Source organism: Hyperolius riggenbachi, chromosome 3 (genome assembly GCF_040937935.1).
Source record: "Hyperolius riggenbachi isolate aHypRig1 chromosome 3, aHypRig1.pri, whole genome shotgun sequence".
NCBI lineage: Eukaryota > Metazoa > Chordata > Amphibia > Anura > Hyperoliidae > Hyperolius > Hyperolius riggenbachi.
In genome coordinates, this window is record NC_090648.1 from 65,411,754 (window position 1) to 65,427,426 (window position 15,673).

General features: G+C 47.0%; 1 protein-coding gene across 3 annotated transcripts in view; it reads right to left on the bottom strand.

Annotated features, from left to right (window-relative positions):
* Positions 1–10,843, bottom strand: part of ELAVL3 (ELAV like RNA binding protein 3) — a 112,316-nt gene extending 101,473 nt beyond the window's left edge. Inside the window, exon 1 of one of the 3 annotated variants that reach the window (XM_068274269.1) lies at positions 10,157–10,843. In XM_068274269.1, coding sequence (XP_068130370.1) covers positions 10,157–10,165 — 9 coding nt within the window. In that variant the 5' untranslated portion in view covers positions 10,166–10,843. Of the gene's footprint in view, positions 1–2,420; positions 2,483–10,156 lie in introns of those variants that run through there. The other 2 variants (XM_068274267.1, XM_068274268.1) reach the window with 2 other exon arrangements.
* Positions 10,844–15,673: the final 4,830 nt, after the last annotated feature.

Genomic DNA, 15,673 nt, shown 5'->3' on the forward strand with positions numbered 1-15,673 from the left:
AGATGGTCCGCACACGCCGCGCTGACTCCACCGTCGCATCACTCTGATTTAAGTGTCATTAAGCGTCTCTCACAGAGCAGAGCCCATTGTGCCGCCCGCTCCTTACAAAGAGAATAATGCTAATTAGCCCAAACAACACTGTGTAGTTGACGCGGCTTGTTTGCCCCCTTCTCTAATTGTCGGGCCTTTCATGCAGCAGCACGGTAACGCAGCAATTTCATATCTAATTACTGCATCAAAATAGCTAATGGTGATAATTGATGGGAGAGCGCAGTACAGGGCCTGAGAATGTGCTGATGCCATTGCTGAACTCACTGCTCCAGCCACAGACTACGCTCTTGCTTTAATTTGTAAAGTTATAGACAAAAGCATATTTCTAACAAAAGTCATACTGTGCTTTTACTTTAAGATCAGGTTGCATGGATATCATTACACTGTGCAAAACTAAATAAAAGTCTTACGGTAAGTAAAAGTACTATAAGTTTCTATCACTATGACACAAATGGGTGGAGCTAAGAGACATAGGGTGACACAGACAGGAGGAGCTATGTGACATGGAGACTGTCCCTCCCACCACAGGGTGACACAGACAGGAGGAGCTATGTGACATGGAGTCTGTCCCCTCCCATAACAGGGTGACACAGACAGGAGGAGCTATGTGACAAGGCGTCTGTCCCTCCCACCACAGGGTGACACAGACAGGAGGAGCTATGTGACATGGAGTCTGCCCCTCCCACCACAGGGTGACACAGACAGGAGGAGCTATGTGACATGGAGTCTGTCCCTCCCACCACAGGGTGACACAGGCAGGAGGAGCTATGTGACATGGAGTCTGTCCCTCCCACCACAGGGTGACACAGGCAGGAGGAGCTATGTGACATGGAGTCTGTCCCTCCCACCACAGGGTGACACAGATGGGAGGAGCTATGTGACATGGCATCGGTCCCTCCCACCACAGGATGACAGATGGGAGGAGTTATGTGACATGCCGTCTGTCCCTCCCACCACAGGATGACAGATGGGAGGAGTTATGTGACATGGAGTCTGTCCCTCCCACCACAGGGTGACACAGACAGGAGGAGCTATGTGACATGGAGTCTGTCCCTCCCACCACAGGGTGACACAGATGGGAGGAGCTATGTGACATGGCGTCTATCCTTCCCACCACAGGGTGACACAGACAGGAGGAGCTATGTGACATGGAGTCTGTCCCCTCCCACCACAGGGTGACACAGACAGGAGGAGTTATGTGACATGGAGTCTGTCCCCTCCCACCACAGGGTGACACAGGCAGGAGGAGCTATGTGACATGGAGTCTGCCCCTCCCACCACAGGGTGACACAGACAGGAGGAGCCATGTGTAATATCCATAGTAAATGAATGGGATAGCAGGCACGTACAATGCAGAGCTGCGCTGACACACGGCTCCTGTGCTGCATATGGAAACGAGCCCTTACCAATTCTAGATCCTTAACCCTAACCTTCTCAGCAATAAACCCTTTCTGACCACTACCCTCCACCCCAACGTTGCACACTTCCTGGTGTCTAACCATACCCATTCTCCTGATGAAACCCCTTCCGAATGCCTAAAGCTGGCCACTAACGGTCCAATTTCTAGCGAAAAATCGTTCGAGCGATCAGAAATTCTGATCGGATTGGTTGTAAATAATCTCCATTGGTGGACACAATCGATTGTGAACGAGTGAAAAAAATGTCGCCCGAATGAATTTTCGTCGAACGAAAATTTGGATTTTCTTGGTGGTTGTGATAGATAGGAAGCAATGATTGGTTTGTTGATGGTGTAGTGAACGATTTTTCGTCCGATCAGAATTTCTGATCGCTCAAACGATTTTTTGCTAGAAATTGGACCGTTAGTGGCCAGCTTTACCCTAACCTACTCACCCCTTCCCCTGCTCCACCCTACCCCCTCTAACCCTCCTGTAACGAAGCCTAACTCTAAGCCATAACCCTAACCAATAGCTACTCTTTGTTATTTTCACCCCAGCACCAAATCCAAAACACCTAGCAGGTGATTGGCTGGCTGCACGGCACTTGCAAACTGTACAGGAAGTGGAAAGTGTCCTACATCCCCCCCAGGAACAGGTAATAATGTATAATGCTCCACTGCAGGTCTGCAAGAATTCCCTGCAATTGGGGGGAGGCAGATTGCTGTGCGGAGACCCAGCCCGATGTAGTTGCGCCCCTGATACTCTAACACACTATAGTGTTTCCATGGTTACAAAGAAGCACAATGTGTCCTTACAGCCAGACCTTGCGGCTCTGAGCTGGCTGCACATTGAAATGGAAAGAGCATTTTTAATAACATGTCAAAAACACACTTGGGCAGCAGTGATATTTATGTCAATTTTACATTGAAAGTGGAATCTCTCTGCAATGCCCCGTCTTCCTTTATTTCTCACCTTCAGCATCCTAATTCCCGACTAACTCCTGCCTCACCACCACCATACGTTCCGCCATTAAATCCCCTCCGCCAGCACTCCATCTTCCCATCGCTTGCTGTGTGACCCCCTTCCTCATCCTCCTCTCTCCATCTATCACAATGACACCTCCGCCCACAGAGCAGGCCTCGGAATCTCTCCTCTCCATCTCCTGCCTCCACGCCTCACAAATTCCCTCTCCATCCATCTCCACCTGCCTCACGTTCAGCTATTTCTCCTCCATCGCTATGACACTCATTATAAGCCCCATCATCCATCTCGCTGTCAGCAACGACCCTCCTTCTGTGCTGCCCCCCAGCAGCTCTCTCCCCGGGACAACATCACACTCCAATGACTTTCATCGCTTTGTAAATATATGTTATTCACAACAGCATAACTGCTCGCCAGGGTAATGATAAGACGGATAGTTTAGACAGATGGACAACATGGAGCGGTGCAGTGGCATAAGTCATGATGAGCGCAATTCAAGACAACCCCTTCAGTGTTTTTCTGAACATCTATTGATGTCGCCAATCCCAACACTAAACATTAAATAAGAGTCCCTTGTATTTACAGGATGGAAAAGGACCAAAAAGTCAGAGGGTGAATCAATGAAATTAGCCCAAAAGCAAGAAACAAAAAAAAAGACATATACTGGACGATGTAGAGGGAAGGCTCTGGGTCCCGTGGATCCTTCAAGGTCCTTTCTTCATATCCTCGCTCCAGCACTGCCCCCCCCATTGTCCAGCAGGTCGAGTACGCCTTCAGCCCTTACTCGTGTCCCCACGTACATGAACCATGTCTTGAGGTCTGATGAGACCAAGATAAACTTATTTGGTTCAGATGGTGTCCAGCGTGTGTGGTGGTAACCAGGTGAAGAGTGCAAAGACAAGTGTGTTTTGCCTACAGTCAAGCGAGGTGGTGGGATTTATCATTAGTTTGGGGTTGCATGACTGCTGTCGGCACTGGGGAGCTACAGTTCATCGAGCAAACCATGAATGCCAACATGTACTGTGACATACTGAAGAGTGGCATGATTCCCTCCCTCCAAAAGCTAGGCCACAAGGCAGTATTCCAACATGAGAAGAACCCCAAACACACCTCCAAGATGACGTGAATGCATACGAGGATGCTCGCGGCTGCGCAGGTGCAGTGGACCGCCAACTGAACAGTCGGCAGAATCGAAACTAAGCCACGGAGGGGGAACAGAGGATAGTTGAGAACCGGTGCAGGCACAGAACGGCTGAAGGGGGCTGGTATAAGCCCCAGGTAAGTGAAACTTTTTATTTAGTACAGTTTAGGTTCCCTTTAAGACTTGTCTGATTAACCTAGGTATCCCTATCTAGCTACAAACTGATCTGTCAGACTAGCAATATTTATTAATATGTAATGTGAGCAGCAGCCAAGAAAGTCCACACAATTACATCCGATCACACCACGTAGTTTTGGTAACTTTTGTTGAATGGTCAAATCTGCATCCCAAGGGGAGTGGCCAGCATTTTAGGCTTGGTTTAGACCACCATCATGGTTGGCAAAAAAAATGAACTGAGTTGGGTCTTTTTTAATCAGATGCAAGGTTTGAGCTATGCCTGCCCCTGGATGATGTCTCCTGGGGAAGACCGTGGTAGGCCATGTGAGGTATCCTAGGCTGATCCTCCCCAACGCGCGCCCATGTGAGCAAAGTCAGTGGCAGGGTCAGTCTTGATATCCTGTGTGGCCACAAAAAGTGCCATACACACATGCAAACAAAGGGGGGGGCACCACCTTCTGCTAAAACATTTATCTAACACTGTCCTATGCCCCCAGGGCACTGATCTGTACTCTACAACATAACAGTGCTTTTTTGCACTGCGCATGTGCAGGGACAGATGCAGAGACACTGCTGAGAGCCGGAGGAGGACGGGGCCAGAAGGGGCAGGCGGGCATATTTATCTCCTTTTTAACAATACCAGTCGCCTGGCAGTCCTGCTGATTTTCTGCCTCTAATACTTTTACTATAGATCCTGAACAAGCAAATGCAGAAGAGATTATCTGACCCAAGTCTGACTGGAATGGCTGTATGCTTGTTTCTGGTGTGATTCAGACACTACTGCAGCCAAAGATCAGCCGGACAGCCAGGCAACTGGTATTGTTTAAAAGGGAATAAATATGGCAACCTCCACATACTTCAGGTTTCCTTTAAGCAGCCAGCAAGCAGAAAATATACTAAAAATAAGTACGGAAGAGTAATATCACAGTCAAGTTATTTTTACCGATGTCTGCGTATAAAGTTGTAAGGTTACTTTATAGATAAGGTAAAAATTAAAGGGAACATCCGAGGAAATGTACCTAGGGCTTCCTGCAGCCTCTTGCAGCCATCCTGTGCCCTCGCTGCAGTTCCATTGGCTCCCGGCCGGTCCCCTCTGGTGCCGCCCGGTCGGCATCTACTGCGCCTGCACGAGAGCCACTCGGTGTCGCGCTGATGTCATCTGAAGTGTTCTGCGCAGGCATAGAACCACTGCGCCTGCACGAGAGCCACTTGGAGTCGCGCTGATGTCATCTGGAGTGTTCTGCGGAGGCATAGAACTATTGCGCCTGCACAGTACACTCCAGATGACGTCAGCACGACCACAAGCAGCTCTCGCACAGACGCAGTAGATGTCGAGCTGGCGAGGACGGCATCTACACCGGAGGGGACTCCCGGGCCGGTAGCTGGGAGCGTAGCTGCGGCGAGGGCACAGGACGGCTGTCAGGGGCCGGAGGGAGCCCCAGGTAAGTAGATCTTCTTTTTTTTACATTTCCTCGGATGTTTCCTTTAAGTGAGGTGAATTAACCCATGGGGTAAGTTTCACTGAATGTAACTTAAAAATTAAAATTGCTTATATTTTACAATATTCATTTATAGATTATTTAGTCTGTGTAAAATCTTTTCTCTCCCCAATTTACATTCTTAAATTTATCACAGACAGCAACATCTTTACCGTTGGCAAGATGCATCACTGCGGAATGTTTGCTTATTGTGTGTTCCAAAGTGAGCAGAAACAACACCTGTTCTCTCAAACTGCTCTGAGAGGAGAAGGCTGTATAACTAAATAGCCTAGTCTAAACATCTCTAGGAGGGTGGGGTTACCTATCAATATACAGCGATATTTATTGACATAGGAACATGTTTCTGATGCTGAAAACAGGGTAAATGAAGGACACCTGAAGTAAGGGGGATATGGAGGCTTCCATATTTATGTCCTTTTAAACAATACCAGTTGCCTGGCAGCCCTGATGATCCTCCATGCATCAGTAGAGTCTAAATCTCACACCTGAACCAAGCATGCAGCTACTGGGGTCAAACCTCAGTCAAACATTTGATCGGCATGCTTGTTCAGGGTCTGTGGCTAAAGTATTAGATGCGGGTGATCAGCAGGACAGTCAGGCAATGTGCATTGTTTAAAATAAAATCAATATGGCAGCCTCCATATCCCTCTCACGTCGAGTGTCCTTGAGGCCGGTTTTATACCTCTGAAAAGCGTTGTGCTATGCATATGACCTTGTCGGCACAATCTTCCGCAGCGTCATATGAATCTCGTTTTTGGCGTTACAGCACAATGCGAGGGGACGGCACATCACACTGCAGTGCAAAAAACGAAATATATATGAACTTGCAGTGCACCGACAGAGTCACATGTATTGCGTCGCCCACCCACCCCGCACGCCGATTGCTTGCCCCTGTCGCTGCCACCCACTGTCCAGTAATGTACTCCCTGCTAGATAGAAGTTACGTCACTGGGATTCCCGCTTCCCCATCGTATTTACGTCGTTTCATGCCGTACGGCCAACAAATTTCAAATTTCTGTGTCGCGGATTGACTTCAATTCATTCCGCTGCTGCGTCGCCGCGGAAGTTGCAGAGTAACGTGCTGTTGACTTTGTGGCAGGTCGGAGGCGAATCGGATACTTCTGGCTCGACGCGATTAGTGTACTCAGCCCCACCATACACTTTCTTTGCTTTTGCATTGCCCTGCGTGCAGAAAGGGTAACGCGAAAAAAGTGCCCTAGTGTAAGAGGGCCTCAACTTAAAAATGGGTTTCCTGAGCAATGTATTACATTCTACTATATGTCATTGCAGTGCCTCTTCAAGTCCACTCTTGGTGGACATCGTTTGCATACTCTGCTTGAAAGGGGCAGGCAAGCACAGTTTTGATTGACAAATATATAGGTCATCAAAAGCGGGACTAAGTCCCAACCCTTCACAGCGTTTACAATATCTGTACTTGCAATGAGTTCACCAAACTGTATGGAAGACTTCAGCAGGTCCCAGCTGGGCAGATACCTCACAGTCCTTTGTACTCAATCCACCCATCTAGCCATACATCAGGCGACATTGGGCAGATTCAACCAAGAGACAAATCTCTCTCAGGGCTGGTGCACAACAAGTGTGCTTCTGAGCGCTTTTAAAAACGCCATCGCTTTGAAAAGCGCTTGTCTAATGTATATGAATGGGATGGAGGAGAGCAGAGCAATGAGCTTTTTTTTCCCCAAACACAAACGCGGGTCCTGCAGCATTTTTGCTGAATAGTATAGGAAAGTGGAAACTCGCTCTGAAAAGCACTAGAACAGAGCGATTTTCCAAGCGTTTTTGTTACAGAAGCTGTTCAGTTACAGCTGCACTACACCAAAATGCTCCAAAAATCACATACCTAGAATCGCCTAGGAAAATCACTTCAAAAAGCGCTAAGCATTTGCGATTATGCATTTGCGATCAATCTGAGCACGAAATCTCTCGGGTTTTGGCCGAGTCTGCCGCTGCCCTCCAAGTGTATGAATGTACCTCCATGTGTGCATTTATACATTACCTGTCCTGTGGTACAGCGCCAGGGGTTTCGTCGCGTTTGTCACTCGTCCCGTTATCGCTTGTCATTACCACCGTGCACTCGATCGATCACAACGGCCCAACATCTTGCAGCATGTCCAATTGAAACATGCAACCAATTTTGGCCAAAATTGGTCACACTGTCGGTCGAGCATGCTCTTGGCGGCACCAATTTTCATCTGATTCGATAATAATTATCGAATCGGATGGTCGATCAGCCGCCAACTTGATAGAGGGCACTTTAAGGAGTGAATGGACACCCAACTGAAATACAAATTTGGATGAGTGAATGACCGTTCTCACATGCTGCACAACAGGCCCAAACTGGTCAGGGGCCTGTACTGCACCTCCCTCTGTCATTGAGCTTTGAAACAACAAACCACGCTAAGCACTACACTTGCTTCCACTGTATTAAAAACAGAAAAAAATCCCTTTCGACCATTATTTTGTTTCACGCTTAATGTCCAAGGTCAGCGTATGAGAGCACTGTACGTGAACGCGAGGTCTAAGTGCAAAAACGGAGTGTCAGACAGAGGACGGATTGTGTGCGAGAGAAAAGGGGTAGGAAGGAGTGGATACTGCAGAGAAAACAGGGAGGAGGGGAGGGAGGCTGAGGAGAGAATGGAGCCTTTGAGGAGATGCGCGGTGGCGACTTTGTCACTGACAGAATGTGACACAAGGTGAACTGTCAAGGGCTGACTATGACACCACAGCAGGAAATGGATGACATTGGTTGCAGGATTTAGCAAAGCAAGCAAAGGCGATAGCCAGTAGGGGCCTTATTTCTCAATACCGGGCCTCAGAGGACAGTAGGTAGCCGTAACAACCAATCAGATATCAGCTGTCATTTTTCCCAGTCAGGCTTGCAGCTGACAATTAATACTTTATTTGGGGTTTTTTGACGGTACGGTTGCCACAATGATGCACGGTGATAACCGGCTGTGACCAGATCCCCTCAGCCATACTCCATGACATGATTACCACACGCTGCTGTGTGGTAGAATTCTGCAGTCACTGCATCATTATTTATCGGTTTTCTGTAGGCCTCCATGACAGACGGCGTGTAACAAAGAGTGCCACATACACGCAGCAAGTCACAAAGAAACGTGCAAAGTACACCCATAGCAACCAATCACAATACAGCCTTCGCCCATGCAACTATAATAAAGGAATTATGGTTGCCGTGCTGCACTGCACTTTGTCAGTCACTGCTCACTGCAATGCTGTGTGTAAGGTGACCTACAGGTACAGGCAGTGTGTGAGATGGGGATTTAACCGCCTCTGAAGAACAACAAAGGAATGTCATAGGCTTTATGAAGCAGCCACAGTCCAGTTTACCTGAAATCACATACAAATTATTTCTGACCGGTGGTAATATTGTGGTGGCTATGGGTTGCTCTGGACATTAATTAGATGTCGGATTTAGGCCTGCTACACACCTTCAATTTTGATTGGCCAATTACTAACCAATTTTACCACCTGCATGTTGTATGAGGGTGAACGGATTTTGAATCCTATAAGCAGATTGTGTAGGTAATCTCCCAAACTACATGGAGGTGTTAAGATTGGTCAGTGATTGGCCAATCATAACTGGACGTGTGTACCAGGCTCAAAAGAAAAGGCCTAAAGAAATCAGGTAATAACAGCGAACATTGGAGTGTGTATTGTACATACAGCCAATGACTGGTCAATTTTACCAAATCCATGTAGTAAGAGGGTCCGCAGATTTTGAATACTATGAACAAGATGTTTAGGTAAGCTCCCATACTATATGGAAGTGGTAATATTGGCCAATCAAAATTGGATGTGTGTATGCACCCTAAAGTACACACTTTCAATTATAAATGGCCAATCATTGACCAATATTACCACTTCCATGTAGTATTCAGGTAAACCCTCATGGAGAGGTGGTAAAATCGGTCAGTGGTTGGCCAATCATAATTGAAAGTGTGTACCAGGCTTTAGATATAACTGAATGCCTATGTGGTGTGTGTGTGTATTGTGTGTGTATATATATATATATATATATATATATATATATATATATATATATATATATATATATATATATACATACACACACAGTATCATGGTTTTCTATACACATATATCCATCTCTCCATCTCTATTTGTGACACAAAGCCCCGGGGATGCAGGATACAACACACATTATAAGTCCACCATCATAAAGCCAATGCCATAATTACCGTTGTATAAAATATATTTAAAAAATTTACATAGTGTGTAAAAGTCCGTGTAAAAAAAAAAGTGCCATACACAAAATATACTAACTGTACACGCTGCCTATCTTTCAAACAGGCGTGCCTCCACGCACACGCGTGTGATTACACACCCAGTCACTGCCATGTCTCTTCTATTGTTCTCAAGAACCTTCTCTCCACCCCCTACCCCCCCCCCCCCCCCTCGCCACCACCACCACCATGTTCTTGTAGGTACCAGCTGCAACTGGACTGACTGGATGCATGTTGTGTCAGTGTGTGCCCCCTCTGTATGTGGAATGATCAGTCTGTCCGTCTGTTTGAGATCTCTCTATAGGTTTATGTGTCATAGGTACGTGGCATTACTTGTCACAAGGACACCGCACACCCACTGCTCCCCCCCCCCCCCATTTTAATGTCCTTTCTTCTACTGCATTGTAAGACGCAGTCAAGTCCCATATGGGTCTTTCCCTTGAGATTTTTCCTTCTATCCTGCCACCCTTTCTTCTCCTCCGCTTACCCCGTGCAAAAATAACCTTGTCGTCTTCCTCTTTAACCCTTTCCACCCACGACGCTGAAAAGGAGAACTCCAAACCTGCCCCCCCCCCCCCCCCCAAAAAAAAAAAATTAAAGGAGAGTAAAGATGGCCTCACTTACAGTCACCATGCTGAGGGAACGTAGGTTGGATCCGGTGGATTTTCGGTTGCGCCTCTCTTGTCGTCGGGATCCTTTCCTCAGCGTCCTGGCGTCCGAGGTGCGCCTGCTCACCCCGCCGCTCCCTTGCCCCTTCCCGGCGGCCGTCACGGGATCGAGACAGGGAACGTTCGTACAAAAAATATATATCTTGGTATCTAATAATCAAGAGGTATCAAAAAATTTCTCAGTTTGAAATAAAAAAATAAAAAAATAAAAAAAAGGAATACTGAGGGAAAAAAATTCCAAATGCCGGCTCAAAATAGCAGAGGTAAAAAAAAAAAAAGGTCCCAAAAATAGATCTATAGATATAAAAATATTGATGATCAACGCGGAGAAGGGATGGATAGGCAGTTTAAGGGGATGGGGGGTCTTTGTCTGGAAAAAAGAGGAGGGGGGTTGCTAGATTTTTGGAGAAAGGGAGTGAGAGAGAAGGGAGGAGGGTAGGGTCCGATGTGAGTCTCAGTGTCTTTATCCCAAAGTGTTGACACCTATTCTCCCTTCATGTGAGCAGCCGGGTCCCCCTCTCTGCACTTATATATGGAAGTGAGGATGGTGCAGCTCTCGCTGTGATTGGCTGAGAGGAGGAGAAGGGGGGAGGAGGGGGAGGACATAGCCCTCTCCCTCCTCTTTTCTTCTGATTTTTTTTTCTTCTTTTCTTTGCTTCAGGGCCCCCTAAGAAGAGGGACACAGAGGAGGAGACTGTCACACCTGCCGATCAGCTCTCTCTCTCTCTCTCCCCTTCTGTATGCGCTGTGTTATCATCCATCACATTTATAATTCAATCTCAGTTTCCCCCACCTCCGGTCTCTGCCTCTGGTCCTCTTATGGATGCAGCCCTGTCAGTCACCACCTCCTCCTCCTCCTCCTCCTGCAGGCAGCATCTCCATCACTCTGGTCTCTCCTCCTGTATCTTTCACATCTCTCTGCACAGCATGCCCATCCTTCCTTCGTCCTCTGGCTCTCCCTCTGTGCCTTGCGCTCAGTCATTTGTCATGCTGTCTCTGCTATCGCGCAGATGGAGGGAGAGTACCTGCGCAAAGGCAAGCTCTGAGCAAGGCTGCCTTGCTGAGTGCAGGAGGTCTGCTCAGAGCAGCTCTGCGCTAAGCAGGCAGAATATCTCAAACTGCAAACATTCTGCATCCTCCATACTCTATAAAGGAGCAGTGCAGCACTTTATTTACTCCTTTAAAGAACATCTGTAATGAGAGGGATGTGGAGGCTGCCATATTGATGATTTCTTTTTAAACAGTACCAGTTGCCTGGCTGTCCTGCTGATCCTCTGCCTCTAAGGCTAGGAACACACTTAGCAGAAACGCAAGCGATGCGTAAAAAGCTGCGTTTTTGCCGCTAATGGAAGTCTATAACATGAAAAAAAGCATACAAAAAAACGCATGTGTTTTGTATGCATGCGTTTTTAAAAACGTTGGTTTTGTTGCATAATATTCAAAAACGCTTTAAAAACACACATAATGAAAGTCAATGGGAACGCAATGTATTGCGTTTTGTATGCGTTTTTCACAAAAAAAATGTTTTGTGATGTAATTCTGCTTCCTGTTGTCTTCCAAGTGATTTGCATAAAACACAATGTAAAAACGCATTTAAAACACATATGCGTTTTGTATATGCGAGCCACAAAAGCGTAAAAACTCACGCAAAACGCTAGAAAAACGCATATGCGGAAAATACGCAAACGCACTAAAAACACACACAAAAAACCCACACAAGACAGAAAACGCGACCTTTCACGATGTGCTATGTGTGCACCCAGCCTTATACATTTAGCCATAGCCCCTGAACAAGCATTGCAGCAGATCAGGTGTTTCTGACATTATTGTCAGATCTGACAAACTTAGCTGCATGCTTGTTTCTAGTGTTATTCAGACACTCCTGCAGCCAAATAGATCAGCAGGGCTGACAGGTAACTAGTATCATTTAACAGGAAATAAATATGGCAGCCTCCATATCACTCTCACTTCAACTGTCCTTTAAAATTGCCGAATTTATGAAGAGAGGCGATCTGCTTTATTACAGCAACCATCAGTGCTTGGATTGTCTACCATAATTACCCTAAAGCGGCAAGACACAACTCGCCACTTTAGTGGACGACTCGACTGCATGTGGTCAAATGTGGCAAAAAAAAAGGAAATACAAAAAAAGCCATTATTTTTTAGTGTCAGCAGATTAAAACTTTAAAGGAGTTGTCAGGCAATTTAAACTACAGCCGATTTACTTACCTGGGGCTTCCTCCAGCCCCTTGCAGCTGACTGTCCCACGCTGACAGCTCTGTTCGCCCCCGCTGGCCCAGGGTCCCCGCACGGTGCAGAGGACGACTTCGAGGTCATCCTTACTGCGCCTGCGTAAAGCGCCGCTGTCAATCAAGCCCACCTTGTCCGCGGCTCACTGCGCAGGCACAGTAGGAGCTCGTCATTCGGGTTAAGGCGGAAATAGCCGAACCCGATCGATCGGCTCGACTGCGCAGGTGCGAGACCTTTTGCATTTGCGCAGTAGAGCGGATACGATTGGGCTCTGCTATTTCCGCCTAGCCCGAACAAAGAGCCGCTACTGCGCCTGCACTGGATCCCAGCAAGGCAAGTATATCATCCCTTGTCAAGCTTATCAGGGGAGGATTGGGGGAGTATTCGGGGGAGCCAGCGCAGGGGAGGGGGAAGCCTCATTGGGACCCAAAAGGGTTTTCTTAATTACAGAGTCTCTTGAAGGTGCCCAATAATGGGGCCCTGGGGCAAAATAACCTGGGGGGCATTTGACCCCCTCGCTCCCGGCCCGGCTGCTGCCACCCCCCTTCCCCAGGTCCTCCCCTGCTTCCTTAGTGACCCAATGCGTATTATTACGCAATAACACGCGCTGGATTGCTGAGAAGAGACAGTCAGCAAGGATAGATGGATGAAGACTGGAGAGCAGACAGACCAGAGCCGGGACAGGTGGGTCGATATTGCTCACAATACTGCATGGGTCCCAGCAAGGGGAAAGCTGGGGAAGGGGGGCACAGAGCTCAGGGGCCCGACGCACTCCGGGGCCCTCACGGCCGCCCTTGCCTCTATGGGAGCGCCGGCCCTGAATCTCTTGAATGATCAACCATCCGACTGATCGGGTGCTGTAAATGATCGATGATTGTCTCCTCCCTCTAGTGCAAGGAGGTATAGAACTTCCGGATCCCCGTTGCCACACATCCCAATCTCTCCCATGCCCCCCCCCCCCCGGAAAACATTAACGTAGACCTGAACTTTTGCACAGGACAAAAGAAAAACATAAGAGAAATGCACCCTGTATGAATTTAGAGAGTTTAGTCTAACTCCCCCTCATCTGTGACTAATCACAAGTTGTCATTTGATTTTTTTTCCAGTGTCAGCTGGCTGCCTGGGCAAAGCAACTAATTTGTAAACACAGGCTGTTAACCCTGTGTCTGCTTCCATAAAAGCAGGAAGTAGACACGCTGCAGATTTATTGCAGGATTTGTGTCAGCCTGTAACAAAGAAATGTTTTTCCGGAAAGGTTATTATGCTGCTGCACATCTTTTATAACAGAGAGGAAGTTCTGAGTTTAGGTCTGCTTTAAGTGCTTGGGGGACATGGGTGATCGGGAAAAATAAATGGAAAGGGTTAAAAACTACTATATCTCTCTTTAAATTTAAAGTATCTCATGGTACCCCCCAGTTTTCAACTTATACAAGTGGCCACAACAGCCTATAATACAGAATACAACGGCCCCTGGAATTACTCCTACCTGATTTTAATTGGCAGTCGTTGGCATCGCAGCCTCAGGAATCCTGATTACTTCCAGCACTTTTGCGTGTGGCTCGGGCAAGCAAAACCCAGCCAGTGTTTTCTGTGCGCTTCTGCGATGGAAAAGATCACAGAGCAGAAGTTATGACCGGTTACTCTGTCCATGGTACTGAATGTAGCAAGCGTCTCTGTGTTGGTGCTGCACCTGGCAGACTGCTCATACACACCAGCATAGCAGAGCTTAGCAGTCACCTCTGTGCAGGCAGTCCCTGTAAAGGGTCACTCCATATTGTTGTCACATCTATTCCTGCCAAGCTAACCAATCAACTTATTAGGCGGTGTGCATTACCTGCCCTATACCCACATCTGTCTATATACAGTCTAATGTGCCCTATAGCCCAATCAGCCACTCCATACAAACTACTGACAGCTGAAGTGAATAACCTTTATTATCATAAGTGCTGTGCATGTATATAGCACTAACATCTTCTGCAGAACTTTACAGAGTACATAGTCATGTCACCGACTGTCCTCAGAGGAGCTCACAATCTAATCCTCACCATAGTCTAATCTTCTACCATATTATCATTATATAGTTATATAGCACTGACATCTTCTGCAGCACTTTACAGAGTACATAGTCATGTCACTGACTGTCCTCAGAGGAGCTCACAATCTAATCCTCACCATAGTCTAATCTTCTACCATATTATCATTATATAGGTTTATAGCACTGACATCTTCTGCAGCACTTTACAGAGTACATAGTCATGTCACTGACTGTCCTTAGAGGAGCTCACAGTCTGTTTCTGCAACAGTCATAGTCTAATGTCCCACCATATTATTATTATTATGTGTTTATATTGCACTGACATCTTCTGCAGCACTTTAGAGTACATAGTCATGTCACTGACTGTCCTCAGAGGAGCTCACAATCTAATTTCTGTCATATACAGTAAATAAGCCTGTCGCCCACAGGAATTGGGATTCGATCCCTCGGATAACAGTTTGGGGTGAGTGCTGCACAAACATGTTGCTGGCCTGCAGTACGCTCCGTTGGTTTGAAGAGGAGCAGAAGGAGGACAGCGTGGTAGGGGAAGGTGGAGAACTACATCCTTGTCCTGCGCTGTGATGAGATGATCCGGGATGGATGGATTTCTTGATAATTCATCAGAGCTGTACACACTCTCGGTCAATGATGGCTAACCTTGGCACTCCAGCTGTGGTGTAAGACCAAGTCACATGAGGCATTGCAATATTCTAACAGCTCTAAGCAAAATTCAGGGAGGCAGAGGCATGATTTGTAGTTTTGTCACAGCTGGAGTGCCAAGGTTAGCCATCACTGCCCTAGGTTCTCAGTAGAGAAGAACAGTCACAATTACACCAGTAGTGAGAGAGGCTCTGATCTCTGCTGGAATCGTCTACAGCTAACGAGACATCCCGATCCAGGTCAGTGTGACCGTAGCTACTCAGCTGCGCAGTGTCGGGTCATGTGGTCAATTTTTCAAAACAACATTTTTAGCTGCAGAAACCTCACCAGACACAGTGGAACTAAACTGAGAACTTCCTCTCTGCTCTAAAAAAAATTAGCCACAGCATGATAACCTTTATGGGAAAAAATGTCTTCATTACAATTTATGGAAATCCTACAAAAAAAAGGAAGTTTTACTAGGTTTTCACTTTGGCAGAAGGCACTGAAAGGGTTAAGCCTCAATGTTTACTATATTAAAAGCTCTCC